Consider the following 17,445-nt stretch of genomic DNA (forward strand, 5'->3'; position numbering starts at 1 on the left):
TCTTCAGGTCAGCTCCCAAAGTACCCGGGGGAGCAGCAGGCTCCCTAACGCATGGCTCCAGACTCATGGAGCCACAGAGCAACAACAGGTTTATCTGTGTGAACTAGTTCCTCTGAGGGAAGACCCTGCTAACCACAGCCCAATGGGCAGGATGCTTCCACTGGGAGTTAGCTTCAGGTCGTGTGTCCACAAGCACTGGGACATATCTTCAGGTCCCACTGTGAAGAAGAAACTAGACCATGCGCTCTCACTGGGAGTTATTTCTAAGCACCAAGAGGATGCAGGCAACCCAGCTCTCCAAAGGATTCCTGTTCTTAGCCAACTCTGGCTTTTAGCAGCGCAGAGACTTCCCAGTGGTTCTGGGTTTGACCATAGCTCTGAAGAGCATTAGATGATACATTCCTCACCAAGGAAGGACTGCCCAAATAGAGGCGGCAGTTCCCTGAAAAATTACTTACAAAATCTTTGTTGCTGTCTGACTTTCAGTGGTTCCCGCTGTAGCAGTTCACCTGCCTGCCCAAGTGACGGTGAGAACCACTGTTAAACCCAGGTGTCACTGCCCTACTCTGGCTCGATACAATGTTGTGAAGCAAGCGTAACTAGCAGCCTCACCAGCAAGGTCAGCATTCACCAACGTCCCTCTGGGCCACAGCACGCATGAGATCACTCTGCGCCCTTTTTCTTTGCTCAAGCCACAAGATTTTGTCGTAAAGGAGAATACTCTTGTCCCCTATCCCAACCTGTCTCTCACAACAGTTTGAGGAGGCCTTGACTTTCGTATTCTTTTTCTTTTAGTGCATAGGGCAGCATGGTGCTGCTCTGCATGTGCACACACAGCTAGGGACGGAGGAAAGAAATACAAATAAAGCAAGCCTAGAAGCTGACATGGATTAGTGTCTGCTCGTGTAAAATTTGTAGCAGGATCTGATGCCAGTAAGTCCATTACTGGCCAGTCCCTGTAGCTGAAGGTATCTATTTACATAGCAGCTGCATGAGCATTGTGCGAGCCAGGGCAGTCACATTTTCCCAGTGCCTCGCCAGTGACCGGTAATGAACACGCTGAGCGCTGCTGGCAAGGAAAGATGAGCCACACAGTGACAGAACGCGCTTGATACATTTTATTGGCAATACCAGTGTCATACTCGGGAACCACAACCCTTTGTCAGACTGTTAGTGTTAACTTGCATGACAAGTATCGGTGACCAACTGTATTTGAAATATAGTTAAAGTGCCTAGAAATAATAGGCACCTAAAAAAAAAAAAAGGAAAGGAAACTCATTCCATCCACTCAAGCCAACCTTTATAGATCTTACATCTTAAGCACAACTGATGTTCTGTAATTGTTACGTGGACTTTAATGTAACCTCTACAGCAGCGCACAGATAATGCAGTTCTCTCATTATGCACATGCTTTAGGATCGTTTATTTTAATGCTTTCAAATAAATATGTTCCATGCAGCACACTGCAATAAATAAGGAGCAGCAACTTTCGTATAGTACATCCATTCATAATGTAAGTCACCATGTGAAATACCACATCTAAAGTCTCTGGCCCAGTCCCATACAGTGAAGCACACCACATCTGCACATAATCGTATCTGGCTTCATATGGATTTAATAGGACTATGCCAGAAGGGCAATGTGAGCACAAGTTTAACCAGGGGTTCCTAGCTATTAAATACAGCTACTAAGTAGTTAAAAGGCAACAACTAAACCCATAAAGGGTTGATTTGTCTTTTCTTTCTTACTTTTCAGACAGAAATATAAAGTATGAAAATGCTCTGGATATTTTCAGCCTTGTGTAAAGCAGTGTGATTAATACAGAACGCTTGGAGCAATACTGGCATGTACACTGGCATCGAAAGCCACAGCAAGACTGACTCTGACACTGAACACCGGCGTGATCGGTGGGGGAAGCTGCTGTTCTGGCGGTGGCGGGCGCTGCTCCTTCTCCTCTAGGCCGATAGCTCCACCACCCCTTCCTCTTCGCTGTCTGCTCGGTTGGCGCGGATCTCCACCAGCGTCCGAGCGAAGCGGGTCCATTCGTCGTTGTGTGGAACAGCCAGCTGGGGGAGGAACCGACAGGGCATTTAGAGACCATGCGGGGAAACCACTTATCTCTCTGGCCCAAAATCGAGGCACCACCTTTGAGGAGCGCGGTTGTGCACAGTGAAGGACCAAGACATGGACTCACTCAAGGAACCCCGTCAGTTGGTTACTTCTACAGCTGTAAAGTGCTGCCAAGTTCCCAGGACAAATCTGGCAGCTTCCTATTCAGTACCGTCTGGAAGGAGCTTTTACAGTCAGTGGCAGAGAAAAAAAAAAGCTTTATCTGCTTGATTTTAAGGCAAAGTTTTTTGCTGGAGCGTTGTTGCAAAATCTACCCCTTGGTTAAAATATTTCAGATTTTCCAAACTAAAGCGAGGCCTTGATCTCTACAAATACATACACCTATGTTTAGCTTTGCACATGTGAGCTGCCCATTTGAAGTCAGTGAGGCTGTGCCCAAGCATAATTGTTTGCAGGACTGAGGTCAATGTGCACAAGGTAACAGAGCTTTTACAACACTGCATTGAAACTATTTTCCTGAAGTTCATTACAGCTTTTAATAGTAAAATAAATATATTGCGTTATTTTAGTTACCCTCCTCTATGTAAAGGAATTCACAATTACAAGAAATGTATTATAATGGAAATGTTATACCAACTGGATACTGCATTACTGGTCTGATTTTTTTATATCATCATGCAAGATCCATTTCCATTTAATACCATTGATGTTTCTAATGAAGAGCTCTTGAACATTAGGCTTCAAGAGGGACGTGTAATCTAAATAGCTAAGCTTCCAGATAAAACACTTTAGTGCTATGGCAAAATAATACTGCAGTCATTTCCAGCTGGTTTCAACACTGCAATTTCTGGAAGATAATGCAAGCTGGGATCGAGATAATTAAAAAAAAAAAGCAAGCAGTTTTCTCAAACTTTGTTTTCACTAACCCAAATTCCAGAAAACAGCAACAAGCATCCAGATGAACCATGCACATTTTTATGGCCCTTTTGAAGCCCTGTGATCATGTCCTGAATATAATATGAAAAGAAAAACTGTTTCAAGATATTGTGCAGTGCTTGGTACTGAAGAAAACAACTATTTGGAAACTATGGGTCATATAATAAACTGCTGTGCAACTTAGCAAATAGGTGACTTTAAAGAATGAGTATGACCTTAGCTAATCCAGTTTACGGTACCCAATATTCAATCATCATCTGTACTGACTTACTTATTTTAAACTGCCACCAAAAATGCCATGCAGATGGCTGGCTAACTACATGCATTTGGCACCAGCAGACCAGAGGTGCACACAAGGCTGTACGGTACACTGGACTGGAATACAGTCAAATTATTCTCCTCTCCTTCATCCCAACAGCGATACATAGAACTGGAGCCTAAGAGACAGCTCTATTACATGAATGAGCAAGCCCAGCTGGGGAAAGAGCTTGTGTAGGTGCCCAATGTGAGCCATGTGTGAAAGCTCCACGTACACTGCTGCAAGTTCAGTGTTAATCGTATGGGCAGGAATTTGCAATACTGGATGTAAATGACAGAGTGCACTGTCAGCAAGTTCGCTGATGACACCAAACTGGGAGGAGTGGCTGACACACTGGAAGGCTGCGCAGCCATTCAGAGAGACCTGGACAGGCTGGAGAGTTGGGCTGGGAGAAATTTAATGAAATATAACAAGGGCAAGTGTAGAGTCCTGCATCTGGGCAGGAACAACCCCATGTATGAGTACAAGTTGGGGACAGACCTGTTAGAGAGCAGCGTAGGGGAAAGGGACCTGGGGGTCCTAGTGGTCAGCAGGATGACCATGAGCCAGCAGTGTGCCCTTGTGGCCAAGAAGGCCAATGGCATCCTGGGGTGTATTAGAAGGGGTGTGGTTAGCAGGTCAAGAGAGGTTCTCCTCCCCCTCTACTCTGCCCTGGTGAGGCCGCATCTGGAGTATTGTGTCCAGTTCTGGGCCCCTCAGTTCAAGAAGGACAGGGAACTGCTAGAGAGAGTCCAGCGCAGAGCCACGAAGATGATTAAGGGAGTGGAACATCTCCCTTATGAGGAGAGGCTGAGGGAGCTGGGTCTCTTTAGCTTGGAGAAGAGGAGACTGAGGGGTGACCTCATTAATGTTTATAAATATGTAAAGGGCAAGTGTCAAGAGGATGGAGCCAGGCTCTTCTCAGTGACATCCCTTGACAGGACAAGGGGCAATGGGTGCAAGCTGGAACACAGGAGGTTCCACATAAATATGAGGAAAAACTTCTTTACGGTGAGGGTGACCGAACACTGGAACAGGCTGCCCAGAGAGGTTGTGGAGTCTCCTTCTCTGGAGACATTCAAAACCCGCCTGGACGCGTTCCTGTGTGATATGGTCTAGGTAATCCTGCTCCGGCAGGGGGATTGGACTGGATGATCTTTCGAGGTCCCTTCCAATCCCTAACATTCTGTGATTCTGTAAATATCTCCTCTGTACCTCACTGGCACCAATGAGTTTTTCAGCTATTTTCTATCTAGCTTTGCTTCTACATCCAATATTCTGGGGAAAAACATAGTGTGTGTTTTAAAGGTTCCCATGTATACTGCCTATATCAGTGACTCAGTTACATTATGAAGATCTGCTGTACAACAAATTTGGGTTTTTGCCTGTAGAAACAATATAGTACAGTTCAGCATTTACTGAGGCTACAGACTGAGAAATGCAATCTGTGTGAAAGCTATCTCGGCCCTCAATAATAGGTGTCGCTTCACTCTTTGGGTTTTCCCTTCTTTGTCTTCCACTTTTTTTATTTTTCTCCTTTACTTTTCCCAGGAATGGAGACCACAGTTACAGGAGTAAATCGTTTGAGACAGCTGTCTCTCACGCTCACACGCACAGATGTGGATCTGTTATGGTCTTTATTTGAAAGACAGCTCTGTTCTTTCAAAAACCTTCAGCAGAAGGAAATGTAACACCAGAATGGAGGTCAATGCACCAACACACAAGTACCCATAGCACAGGTTTGGTCACAGCCACACACCTATGCAAGCTACTGCACAGTAAGTTAAGGGACAGTGCAGAGATCCTTCTATCATGGATGCAACCAAAACCAGCTGGGTAGCAATTTCCCTGTTACTATTGCTTGTCTCCTAAAAGATTTTATTTCTTTTGATGTGCACAGCACTATCCTTTATCAAACTCTTGAATGAAAACATGAAATGAGTCTCACTTATTTCACATTGAAGTGGAACAACATCCTAGGCAAAGGACCTATCGAATTTAATAAAGCCTCATTTCTCCTTGTCTTTTAAAGTCCTAAACAGCACTACATTGTATTAAATGGCCGAAGAAGACAATATGTCATTCTAAAGAAAAAAATTAAATATATTTATGACATTCACATAATTTAATTTCCTTTACTCCGCAGCATCACCACAGACAAATAAAATCAAAGTCCAGACTATTAAAACAACTTGGTATCTCAAACTTGAAGAGTCTCCCCACAAATGTATGTATTACATGCATTACTAACAGTGTTAGCAAGACCTGGGCCTTTTTTAATGACTCAGTTCACACAACAGTTAATGACTGAAGTGAATACCTTTAGCACAGAGATGAAAACATTCAGTGCCCACACACAATCTAATTACTTAGAACTTTGTCTTATTTTACCTTATTTAATCTCATGCACTGCATCATGCTTTCAACGAGGGGCCAGTCCTGCTAATGGACTGTTAGTAGAATAAACTTCTCTAATATAAATTCCTCAGGGATGCGGAGGGAAACCTTGGCAATAATGAAGTCAAAGGAAAAATTGACTTTTATTCCCCCCCACTTCTTTCTGTGAAGGTCCTAATACCGAACCACAATAGTTACACAGCAGAAGACGACAAACAAAACCAAAGCATCCACAAATTCCAATTCAAATTCTTGTCTGAATTAATGCTCCCCTTCCAGTCATCTCCCATTCAAGTTCCTTCAGCTGGGTACACTGACACCCACAAGTGTTGGAGGCCTGGGTCTATCTGTGGAATCTCCCTTTCAGCTTCTCTGCACAAGTTTTTTTCCATAAATACCAGGGCAGGGGTGGAAGAAATGAGGAGATACTTCGTAGAAGAAGGGCAGAGGTTTAGAGCTATTTGGGGGTTCCTCACTCGTTTGGTGATTTTGCCATTTTCCTGTCCACTTCCAGTTACTACAAAGCAGCACATGTTGAGTCCCAACAGTCATGATGTTGATGCAGGGTAGAAATGTTCACCAAAGCATAGTAACTTAATATAATAACTTATATTAACATGTGGGTCAGAAGGTTATTTGAATGAACTGACACTAAGATATGGAGCAGAACAAGAAAATAAATGGTACTAAGTGTTCTCCTTTGATCCCTTCACAATGGAAGGGAAGCGCTACCCGCACCTAATTAATTGACTGAATTACACTGCTTTAACTTAAATACCATGGTACATTTAGGTTGCATCAGATGATAGTAACTCTAATGAGGAAAAACAGTATTATCAAAGCAAAGTGGTGACTTTAGCTGTTGGAAGAGGGGTACTTTTGTCTTCTGTCTGGCTTTTAAAAGAGTTCAGGCTGCAAGCCTACCGACCTGCAAGTGTGACTACAAGTTTACGCATCCAAATAAACCTGCTTCTGCTTGTGAAGTTACATGTGCTCAGCTGGTTACAGGAGTGAGAAATTAGTATAGGAAAACATCATCTCAAGATGTTAGGACGGTGACGCATTTTTAATTGGGTGAAAATATTTAACTCAGGACAATTGGGGTCTCTCATTTCTCAAAAAAACCCCACTAAGTTTTCTTTATATCACTAGCAACTTTTTAGATCTCCTCCCCCAATTCACTTTCATAAAATACTCTTCCAAAACCACTCAATAACTAAGAGTATCTGTAACTGCTTCCTACATGATCAATAACATATAACAAACAACAGACATGTAACATACTAAATACTAGGCACATTTAAGATTTTATCATTTAAACTAGTTCACAAACTTTTTCTTGCTGATATTAAAAAACTGATTTACATGATGCAAACTCTCAGAATTTATTTTTCCACCAGCTCTGTTACTATGATTTTGGATAAGAAAAGGTACTCTCCAGCACACTCCTCCTGGCTAAACGGTGCAGCACAAACGATGGGGCTGGCAAAGGCAAGCCTCCCTGGGCAGCACCTCCCAGCCAGGAGTTTTCAGACCCCCCATGCTAAGTGAGCTCAGTTGAGCCCTCAAACTGAGACTGGCTGTGTGCTGCACACGAGGGCTGATACACAGCAGCCACGATTAATATTAAGCACTGGAGGGGTGGACTGGTCATTTCAGCAAGCCCAGAGGCAGCATCCAGATAGCAACACTGAACAGATTTCTGCCTCTTCTGCGAGGTGATACAGTTATCAGTTCATCTTTTATAGGTAAGTAACATGATACCTATGTGAATCTTTCCCTGCCTGTGCTTCCCCAGTCCACCATATGTACATATACCAAACTCTTGGTGGGACAGAACAAAATACCAAGGGCCTAGAAAGTGAGATGATGGGATGCAACAGCAAAAGGATTATAAATTAGGAGCTGACATCTCCCTGTCCTCTTGTTCTTCTCCTTCCCATCTGCTAGAGGTGGCTGGATCCCGCCCAGCTAGAAGCACCTTGTCTCTAGTATCATTCTCACCCTCTTCTTTTCTGGGTGATAATGTGTTGAGCTGTGCTTTCAAGACTGGAGAGGATCTAAACAACATCTAGATTTGGAAAGAAGGGATTTGTCTAGCTGTGCCACACAGGTCAACTACAGTATGTCTCCCTGTTCATTTTTCAGAGTCATGGGGTTACAGTAGACTTTGAAGCAACAAGGCTTGTAAAGGTTAAAGGTAAAATTGTTCCAACTTCTGCCTATTCTCCACTGTAAATAAAGGATAAAATAACCGGACCCAAAGGAAATGCCAGGCTCTTCCTGATGAGCACCTGGCTTTGCCTTCCCGATGTGTCACAGTTCCACGTGGTTTATCCCATGCAGAACAAAACCGTATCTCCTGGTGCCACCACAGAGCCTTGGATTTTTGAACCTTCTGAAGCTTCCCTGTGTTTCCTGGGTGATCACTCTAGCCAAGCACTTCGCTTACCTGTTAGCTTTGCAGCCCTGAAGCACAAACACGTGCCCCCCTCGACGCTAGTATTGACCAATGAGATGGTTTATGTGCATCTGGAAGAGAGTAAGAGAGTCCTCTCCCTGCAAGGCTCATCAGGCCAGCTAGTCGCAGGTAGCAGCATGAGTTTCACCAGGAACAGCCTCCTCCATCTTCTCAAGACAGAGATTTCCTCTGTGTGCAGAGCATCCGAGCTATACACCAGAGGTCTTACAAACACAAACTGTATATCTCCCATGTTTTCCCAGAAACTGTGCTATTATCAACTTCACGGAACACTACGGCTCTTAAAACTGTAAGACAGAACTCGGGAAAAGGAGATGCTCTGACCAGACAACTCTCGATGCTGCTACTTAGGCCAGCTAGTGGTGGGCTCCTGAAGCAAGCAGAAAAGCAACAAAGAAACAGTGCCTGAAGACACAAATCAACATACATTCTTTTAATTTTCAGATCGTTTACCACCTTCTAGTAACAATTGCTCATTTAAGTTGGGTCTATTAAAAAAAAAAAGAAGGAATGATTTTGACACAAAAAAATTTTTGAATGTTCCTTTTAAAGGAATCTGTCCAGAAGGCTGAAATAAGATATTACAACATATTTCAAGATTTTTGTATATTCCCCCCTTATCCATCTTTTTTATGGCTGAGAGTGTTTCAGCTCAGTTTGTCCAAATCTCTGTATAACTTCAGTTTCCCTGAAAACCCACTTTCTAGCAAATGAATTATTCATTGAGGATATTTCACTTGATTCCTGGCTCCTCGCCTTCCCTGGAGCCTCTAAATCTTTGGGATGGGAGCAGACAACTCTTCCTGCCTTCATCCCTCCATGCTCATGTCCAGCACAGCCCTCCTCTGAGGGCCAGGACTCTCCAGAGAAGGGGACAAAATACAATTTCAGCAGCAGCAGCCCCTGCTTTGGAGGAACCAGCATCAAAGGGAGCACAGTTGTCCATCACAGAATCACAGAATCACAGAATGTTAGGGATTGGAAGGGACCTCGAAAGATCATCTAGTCCAATCCCCCTGCCGGGGCAGGATTGCCTAGACCATATCACACAGGAACGCGTCCAGGCGGGTTTTGAATGTCTCCAGAGAAGGAGACTCCACAACCTCTCTGGGCAGCCTGTTCCAGTGTTCAGTCACCCTTACAGTAAAGAAGTTTTTCCTCAAATTTAAGTGGAACCTCCTGTGCTCCAGCTTGCACCCATTGCCCCTTGTCCTGTCAAGGGATGTCACTGAGAAGAGCCTGGCTCCATCCTCTTGACACTTGCCCTTTACATATTTATAAACATTAATGAGGTCACCCCTCAGTCTCCTCTTCTCTAAGCTAAAGAGACCCAGCTCCCTCAGCCTCTCCTCATAAGGGAGATGTTCCACTCCCTTAATCATCATTAATCAGCATTTCCTTTTAATGACTATACCTCATGGGTCAATCTACCCATCACTGAGACCCTGGTCCATAACCTGAAGCGCTAATCACTGGTGAAAGTATTGTGCGATCCTGATCACCAGGTTAATAATCACTTTTTTTTTCCACCTTCACCTAGAGTTCGGACGCCTCAAAGCAAAAATACCTGTGGGAAGAACTTCCTCAGTGTTGTCTCTGACTGAGGCGTTGCTCTGAAGGGGTGAGTTTTTCCAACCAGAAGGGTCTATAATAGCTTCTAACACAAACGTGCTGTGGACACAGGTGTAAAAGGAGAATCTGAAAATGAACCGTTACACCACGACTTGGAACGACCTGCCAAAGTATGTGGTCTGCAGCCGACCTGCGCAACCATATTGCCACACACTGTTTTCAATTAGACGTTTGCAGCTGAGCCTGCACGGTGGTCCAAGATACACTCTAAGGGTGACAGACGTTCCCGAGTCAAAAATCTGCGACCCGTTCAAACACATTTCATAGAAGTACAATGCTCTCTTATTTTTCTGTATAGAAAACCTTGTTCTCATCTAAGTTGATGGGTTTTTGTAGCTAGTCACCATGCTCCTAGAGATCAGAAACTTTGTGATTAACACACATCTTTTATTAGTTGCGTTTGGGTTTGTTGCTGTTTGGAGGCAAAGGCTGATCTTATTTTAGACAATCCTGTTTACTTGTCTCCACTTCAACACAGCCATATTTGCAAAAAAATCTCATATCCAGCAGGGAAAATAAAACCTATATGAAAATTAATATGCCTCTCATCTCTAAAATACTCTGTTGCTATTATAACTTTTGAGAAAGGCAAGTTAAACACTCTTTGAAGAGGCAGCTCATTAAAGCTTAGAAAATATTAAGATTAATTTGAGTTTGTGGAAAACAGCAAGTCTCGTAAACTAACTTTAATGACTAAAATCTCAGACTTCACACTAAGTGACTTGTGTATGTGGTTTATCACCATCTTTATATTGTTTCAATTTAATAGTGTCATCAAATAAACGTAGTTTCAGGCGAATATAATTTTAGCTATTTTCTCTAAGCAGAATTTTTGTCAACCTATATTGTCCATACTGCCCTCTAAAATTAAGTGCTGCATTGAAAAGAAATCAGCTGCAAATACTTTGTGCAATGGATTAACATCTGAATGCAGTTATGACATTGTAGGTAAAAATATTTTTAATGATGATAAAACATAACTACTTCAGCTTGATGTTTTCTAACAAGTAGAACAATCGGTCTATTTTTCCAGGTAAAAGACAGCATTGGCAGAATGAGGATAGTAATACTTACAAATGAAAACCAAGAATTATAGTTCTGCTTTAAGCTACTGATTCTATCTTCCAGAGTTCAACAGATTTTTTTATCACTATCACTGAGGTGAAAACAGATATGTAAATGTAAATATTAAATATCTTGATGTGCACACATAGAGCAGGCAGACATGCACCTATTCTGTCCCTGGTCTTGCCCCCCAGAATCAATTACAAACCACCTTTGATATTTTTCTCAACCTATATGGATTTTTTTTTTCCTGAAAAAGCCTATATTTTTCCAGGCAACACCCTATGCCACACACATGGATGGAAACAAAGTGGGAGGTAATATGCAACGAAATGGCCACCAAAGTAACCAAGAGCACCCTTTTCACATAACTATAGTACCACTGTATTTAACTCGGTAGAGCCAAGCATCGCTGTTAACAATGGATGAAACCACTGGCAGGAACTCAAACCCCACATACTGCATGCAGATGATTTTAATAAGATACAGTGTTTAGACCACAAAGGATACACTCTAGAGTAGCTCTCTATATATATTTGTTTACTTAATTGAAGGGGTGGAATACCATAGGCAGCCTAAACACTGCATTTATTCTATGCACAGCAGTCAGTCTAGTGTCACAGACACAGTATACGCCATCCTTCTATGAAGTTAATTACTTAGACCTCATCTAGATTAATGTCTGTTGTGATTTATTTCTTTGCAATTCACCAGCAGGGTCTGATTTAACTAGTGCTGCCATAGTAAAAAGAAGACAAAAATATTAGCTCATATGACAAAAAAAAGCTTAAGCTCAATCAGAAACTGAATCAATTTTCAGCAAACTTCAACTTTTTCTCCTAAGGAGAACAGTAGCTGCTGAGTTGTTACACAGTTGATGGTAAATTATGTCTTGAATACCAAGCAAACAATGGTGTTATTTTAATAATTTATATGTAATATGCAAAGATAAACTGTATAAAGGGCCTACATAGGAACTCAAGCATTTGAATGCCCGTTAATTCTTTTCTAAACTTAGTCCTCTCTGTCTGCAGCAGTCATCTTGATGCCAGTCGAACATGAGAACAGACTAAAACGTAGTCCATAAATTACACATACATGACACACAAATGCATGTTAACAGAACATTAAGACTGCAGACTGTAACACTTTAAAGATAGGAAATGTCAGAGTTAAGGCTAACTCCCTCAATTTGAGCATGTTACTCATTTTGTGTTATGATACTGTCTTTAATCTTTTTTTTTTTAAAAAAAAGTAAGAAACAACAAAACCTGTGCTGGAAGCAAACACCAATTATGGAAAACTTCAGCCTGAAGGATTAAAACTTGATAGGGCATATGCAAAAGAAAACAAGGAAGCAGAAAGTATCTTTAATTGTAGACAATGCTACAGTTCCACCTATAATATCAGAGTTGGCTCAGGCTCTCCTGAATTAACCAGAATGATGTTCAAGCTATCAAACAGATTATGCTTCCCTCAAGTAATCAAAATGCTGCACTTGATATCAACTACAGAGGATAAAATATTGAGTAATCACCAGTCATCTTGAAAGAGGTGACTGAAAGTTGAAATTTAGATTACTTTTGTTTCCTTAGCTAACCTCTTTTTAAAAAAATACATACACTAAGCTATCAGCTTATAGCCTGTTCTTAAGCACACCAGAGTGCTTTCACCAGTCACGTTGTGGGGATCCTCTCCTACAGATCTCCTTGAGTGATACTTTCAATGGCAGAGACTATTGGCCTGTTTAAGTCTGTGGAAACAAAAGAGATTTAATATAATTAATCAGCTATGAGAGCACAAGTAGCATCTGCCATGCTTCAGAAAAGCTAACAATTTTGCTTCAAAAGAGGTGGTGCCCTAAGCAGCAAAGTTCTTGCAGTTCCTACCTTTCCACCACATCTGTAACGCCATCAGTTTACAGGTTGATGAAGAAAACCAGTGAGCCATGCTGCCTGCCATTCTTTTCCCATAGGGATGTCAGTCCTGCTTTGACTGCCATTTCTCAAAATCACTGAAAACTCCTGTAATTTTTCACATGAGTTTCAGGACATTTAATGCTTGGAGCTAAGGGATCAGGAGAATTCCTCCTCTACCAAATTATGTTATCAGTTCTCATCATTACACTAAAAAGCCTAAAAATACCAAATGGATCAAAACTAGAAGGTAAGGAGCCTTCAACCTTGTTCTTTCCAATATCTACATTTTTTTTTGATAGCTACATTGATTGGAAGAACTGTCCCATCATTTCTACTTGAAATACTAGAGCGTCAGCCTGTGGGGTAGCTGCACTGGCAAAGGTGCTTCCCTGGAAGTTCAGCTGAGTGAAGGACTATTGCCTCAGGGAAGAAATAAATCATGGTGTCTTCAGCTCAGCTTGCATCCTTTCCAAACCAAGTTGGCCATGTCCACGCCATGATTCAAGCCAGGAAATCTGGCAGAATATGACTGTAAAGGACTTCTGCCATGGCTTTCTGGCTCCCAGTTGGCAAGTGGACTCTCACGAAAAGCAGCTTATGAACTGCTCAAAGATTTTGGTTTGCAGGAGAGTTGCTGCCTGCTCTGAGATTTTGCACACATGCCATTATCTGCAAAATCTCATCCATGAAATAGCAGGGGGTTTTGTGTTGTTGTTTGTTTTTTGTTTCATTTCAGACATAGACTTTTCCATCATTCTAGGCACTGGAGGATACATTTCACATTTAAATTAAACACTGAATATGGAATTTTAGCTGCCGAATAGGATGTATTAAGGCCAAGAGTTATCCTCAGTTGATATTTTAGGTTTAACTGTTACTTTCCAAGTCACGAATTAAGTTTTTTTCATGTTCAAAATACAGACCATTTTGCAAACCATAAAAAAAAAGACTGAAAATGTAGTTAAGGATTCTCAAAATGAAAACTGCTACTGGATGTGACAGGTTGAAACCACAGAACCATCATGAAAAAAATTAATTATACAAAGCAGCTCTTGTTTCAAAAGTGTTTTAACACCACAATGATAACACATGAATTTCAATGAAATTTGCAAATTTCTGCACACAAACTGAGCTTAAACTAAATTTTGGATTTGGTACTTTTCCCCTTCCATACTCTCTGTTACTTAAAGCCATGAACATTTTTCAGTAACACTTCTTTCTACATCAGAAAGGGATTAAAACCTTTCAGAGAAAATATCACCCAACAGACTAACTAGATATTTAAAATACATACTCTGTGACATTATTAACATGCATTAACTTCAGCTCTGTCCCCCACCAGTGTTCCAGGATGCAGGGTCAGGACAGGGCAGACCACCTAAAGCACTCACTCAGCTTCCACTGCTTCACCTACAACTACCATGGAAAGCCTGGACCCAGATTATCTTTTCCACTAAGCCTCTTGAAAGGTTTTCAGGAGCAGCCATAAGTAACAAGCTAGTAGTGAAGCCACCGGTAGTGCCAATGCGCTAAACATACAGCGGATGGACTGGTATGTCTGATCTGGAGCCTTTCTCCTTTCTCTCTTGCCCTTTACAGTGTTTCCCAGTTCATCAGGAAGATTGTCACATACAGCTCTCCCTTCTCCCCCTCCTGCAGGCTTTACTGTGCAGAAAGGGAATGATCTCTTACAGCTTCTAATACACTGGGGTGTATTAGAAGGGGTGTGGTCAGCAGATCGAGAGAGGTTCTCCTCCCCCTCTACTCTGCCCTGGTGAGGCCGCATCTGGAGTATTGTGTCCAGTTCTGGGCCCCTCAGTTCAAGAAGGACAGGGAACTGCTAGAGAGAGTCCAGCGCAGAGCCACGAAGATGATTAAGGGAGTCTCCCTTATGAGGAGAGGCTGAGGGAGCTGGGTCTCTTTAGCTTAGAGAAGAGGAGACTGAGGGGTGACCTCATTAATGTTTATAAATATGTAAAGGGCAAGTGTCAAGAGGATGGAGCCAGGCTCTTCTCAGTGACATCCCTTGACAGGACAAGGGGCAATGGGTGCAAGCTGGAACACAGGAGGTTCCACTTAAATTTGAGGAAAAACTTCTTTACTGTAAGGGTGACTGAACACTGGAACAGGCTGCCCAGAGAGGTTGTGGAGTCTCCTTCTCTGGAGACATTCAAAACCCGCCTGGACGCGTTCCTGTGTGATATGGTCTAGGCAATCCTGCCCCGGCAGGGGGATTGGACTAGATGATCTTTCGAGGTCCCTTCCAATCCCTAACATTCTGTGATTCTGTGTGTGATTCTCTTCTGCCGCTCTCATGACTTTGTTATCTGAGTGCCTTCTAATAGTGCATTAAGCTACATGATTAACTCCTGTCACATGTGGCTTGTTCTCTCTGATCCTCTCTGCAGGGGGAAGATCTGTGCCTTTGCAAAGGAAAAGGAAACATACATCAGCTTTAAAAGTACAAATGAATAAAAAGGACTGGAGCCAGATTTTTGTTGGTTTGTTGACTGGTTTTCTTAAGCTTTTTATTTCATATGATGAGGAGCTGAGCAATTCTTATAAAAGATATTTGTATCATATTGGAAACTCATGTCTTTTTACCCCACGAAATTCTCCAGGGAGCTAGTAAGCTGTCTCTGGAGAACTACTGAAATATTTCATCATAAGCAACTGGAAGGTAAGGATAAAGGATCAACTTAATTTTTAGGATGACTATTTAAACCCCCACATCCCTTTTCTGTTTGTTTTCACTAATGCCTATTTAATTCCACTGTCTAATCAACAAAGAAGAGAAAGGGTATCTTCATTAAAAATCTGGTCCTTTCTCCTTTAGTCTTAACAAGTAATATTCCAGTAGTAAAATGAAAGTGGAATTTCATGTTCATTTATATATACAGCGAAACAGAAGAAACTCTTGTCATTACTAAGAATGAGCGTACAGGAGAGTGACCCTGTATGCCAGGTGCGACCCACTGCTGTATCACACACAAGCACATCACAAAATCCTGTTGACAGGCTCCACTTTGAGAGGCTGTCTGTCCCACTGTCCCTACCCACTCTGGAACTTCAGCCTGCTGATAGTTAAAAATATTCTTCTAATTTTTTACTCATATGAAAACATGGCCAGCTTGCACCCACACGTGCTGGTGGCAGCATGTCCTCAGCTTCACTAGACCTCCCTCTCGGGCCCCAAGCACTCCTATCTCTGTAAGTACATGCACCATCTATATTGTCACCAGGCTCAGACTTCCTTGGCTAGTCACACCAAGTTCTCCAGCCTCTTTCTACAGGCTACTCTCCTCTCTCAGTGGCCCAGATCCACATCTCTCCCTGTTATGTTTCAAGAGTTCTTTTAAAAAATAAAAATTCTTAAACAAGAGGGGAAATTATTTTGAGGTCATCTTTTAAATAACATCAGTTTTATGAAGCTGCTTTGTAAGTCAGAAGGCCACAATGAAGGTGACTGAGAAGAGCTGAGAGGCAGTGATGCTGCATGACGTGCAAGAGGTGGCAGAGAAAGGGAAGCACAAGGCCCTAGAGTGGCACTGGAGGTAAACAGCTCCAACCCTCAGCAACCAGCCTTGGGTAAGTCAGATTAGTTAGATCATGGCTCAGTTTTCCCTCTTGAAAAGTACTTCCCTAATGAAGATTGTTATTAGGAACACAAGCCTCCGTTCCAGCGTGTTTAAGTACCAAAACAGACTGAAAGAACAAGGTAACTCATATCCTTTTCCATTTCTTACCACACTAGTATGACCGTACCAACAAGCACAAGGCCATCAATAGGAGTGTACAGGGGTACTCTCAGGCATAAACATATGGATCTGGATGTGGCCAAGCCTCCTTTGAAATTGTAAAAGTATAGAAATGCTTGGTTTTAACTTATCAATGTAACAACATTGTTTTTCTATGGGAGAATAAACTAGTGCTTACATAAAGACCTCAAAGCATTCACAGTAACCTAAAGTAATGAATATTGTAATGAGAAACACAAGTATTTAGGGTGATAATGACTGGACTTTGCTGTACTTAGATCGGCTCACCCCCTATGGAGGCTACCAAAGCTTAAAGATTTTATCACCCTAGTAATCAGCAATGGGTAATGGCCTTCATAAAACACAGTAATTAAACTGACTGATTTCAAACTAGCGCATTTTTTTCATTAGAGAGTTCTTATTTAACCTACTTCAAAAATCCCTTTGTGAATACTGGCTCTATCAGCCAAAATTCAAATGACGAGGGACGAAGAGCTTGTTCTGTTCAATATTACAGTTATTATTCAAGTAAAAAGCTGGAGTTCCTAGTATGCTGTCATTCTCTCTTTTTTTTTTTTTTTTGGTCATCTCTAAGAGCTTCCAGTTTTAAAAGTCTCTCAAGACTGAACATTATAAAACTGGGGGTGGAGGGGAAGCAAATCAAAACCGTAGCTCTTTACATTTTCCAACAACTCTTAAGAGATTCTGCTTTGTTAAAACTTGCTGTTAAAATTCTCCGAGGCCAGCGTTCTAACCTCCCCAGCAAAAACATCAATGGTGAAATTCAGGCACTGCCTCACAATCCATTTAATTACACTTTATGCCTGGATTGTGCGTGTTTTTGTAACTACTGTATCTTACTTAATCTTTGAACGCTTTTGAATAAAA

The 17,445-nt window shown here is 41.9% G+C and overlaps 1 protein-coding gene across 5 annotated transcripts in view; it reads right to left on the reverse strand.

Annotated features, from left to right (window-relative positions):
• Positions 1-1,670: 1,670 nt before the first annotated feature.
• The window catches only part of DYNC1I1 (dynein cytoplasmic 1 intermediate chain 1), a 181,743-nt gene continuing 165,968 nt past the window's right edge, over positions 1,671-17,445 (reverse strand). For all 5 annotated transcript variants that reach the window (XM_068404650.1, XM_068404648.1, XM_068404651.1 and 2 more), the window contains one exon: positions 1,671-2,066. In XM_068404650.1, coding sequence (XP_068260751.1) covers positions 1,956-2,066 — 111 coding nt within the window. In that variant the 3' untranslated portion in view covers positions 1,671-1,955. The remainder of the gene's footprint in view (positions 2,067-17,445) is intronic.

This window comes from Nyctibius grandis, chromosome 7, assembly GCF_013368605.1.
Source record: "Nyctibius grandis isolate bNycGra1 chromosome 7, bNycGra1.pri, whole genome shotgun sequence".
In the NCBI taxonomy this organism is placed as follows: domain Eukaryota; kingdom Metazoa; phylum Chordata; class Aves; order Nyctibiiformes; family Nyctibiidae; genus Nyctibius; species Nyctibius grandis.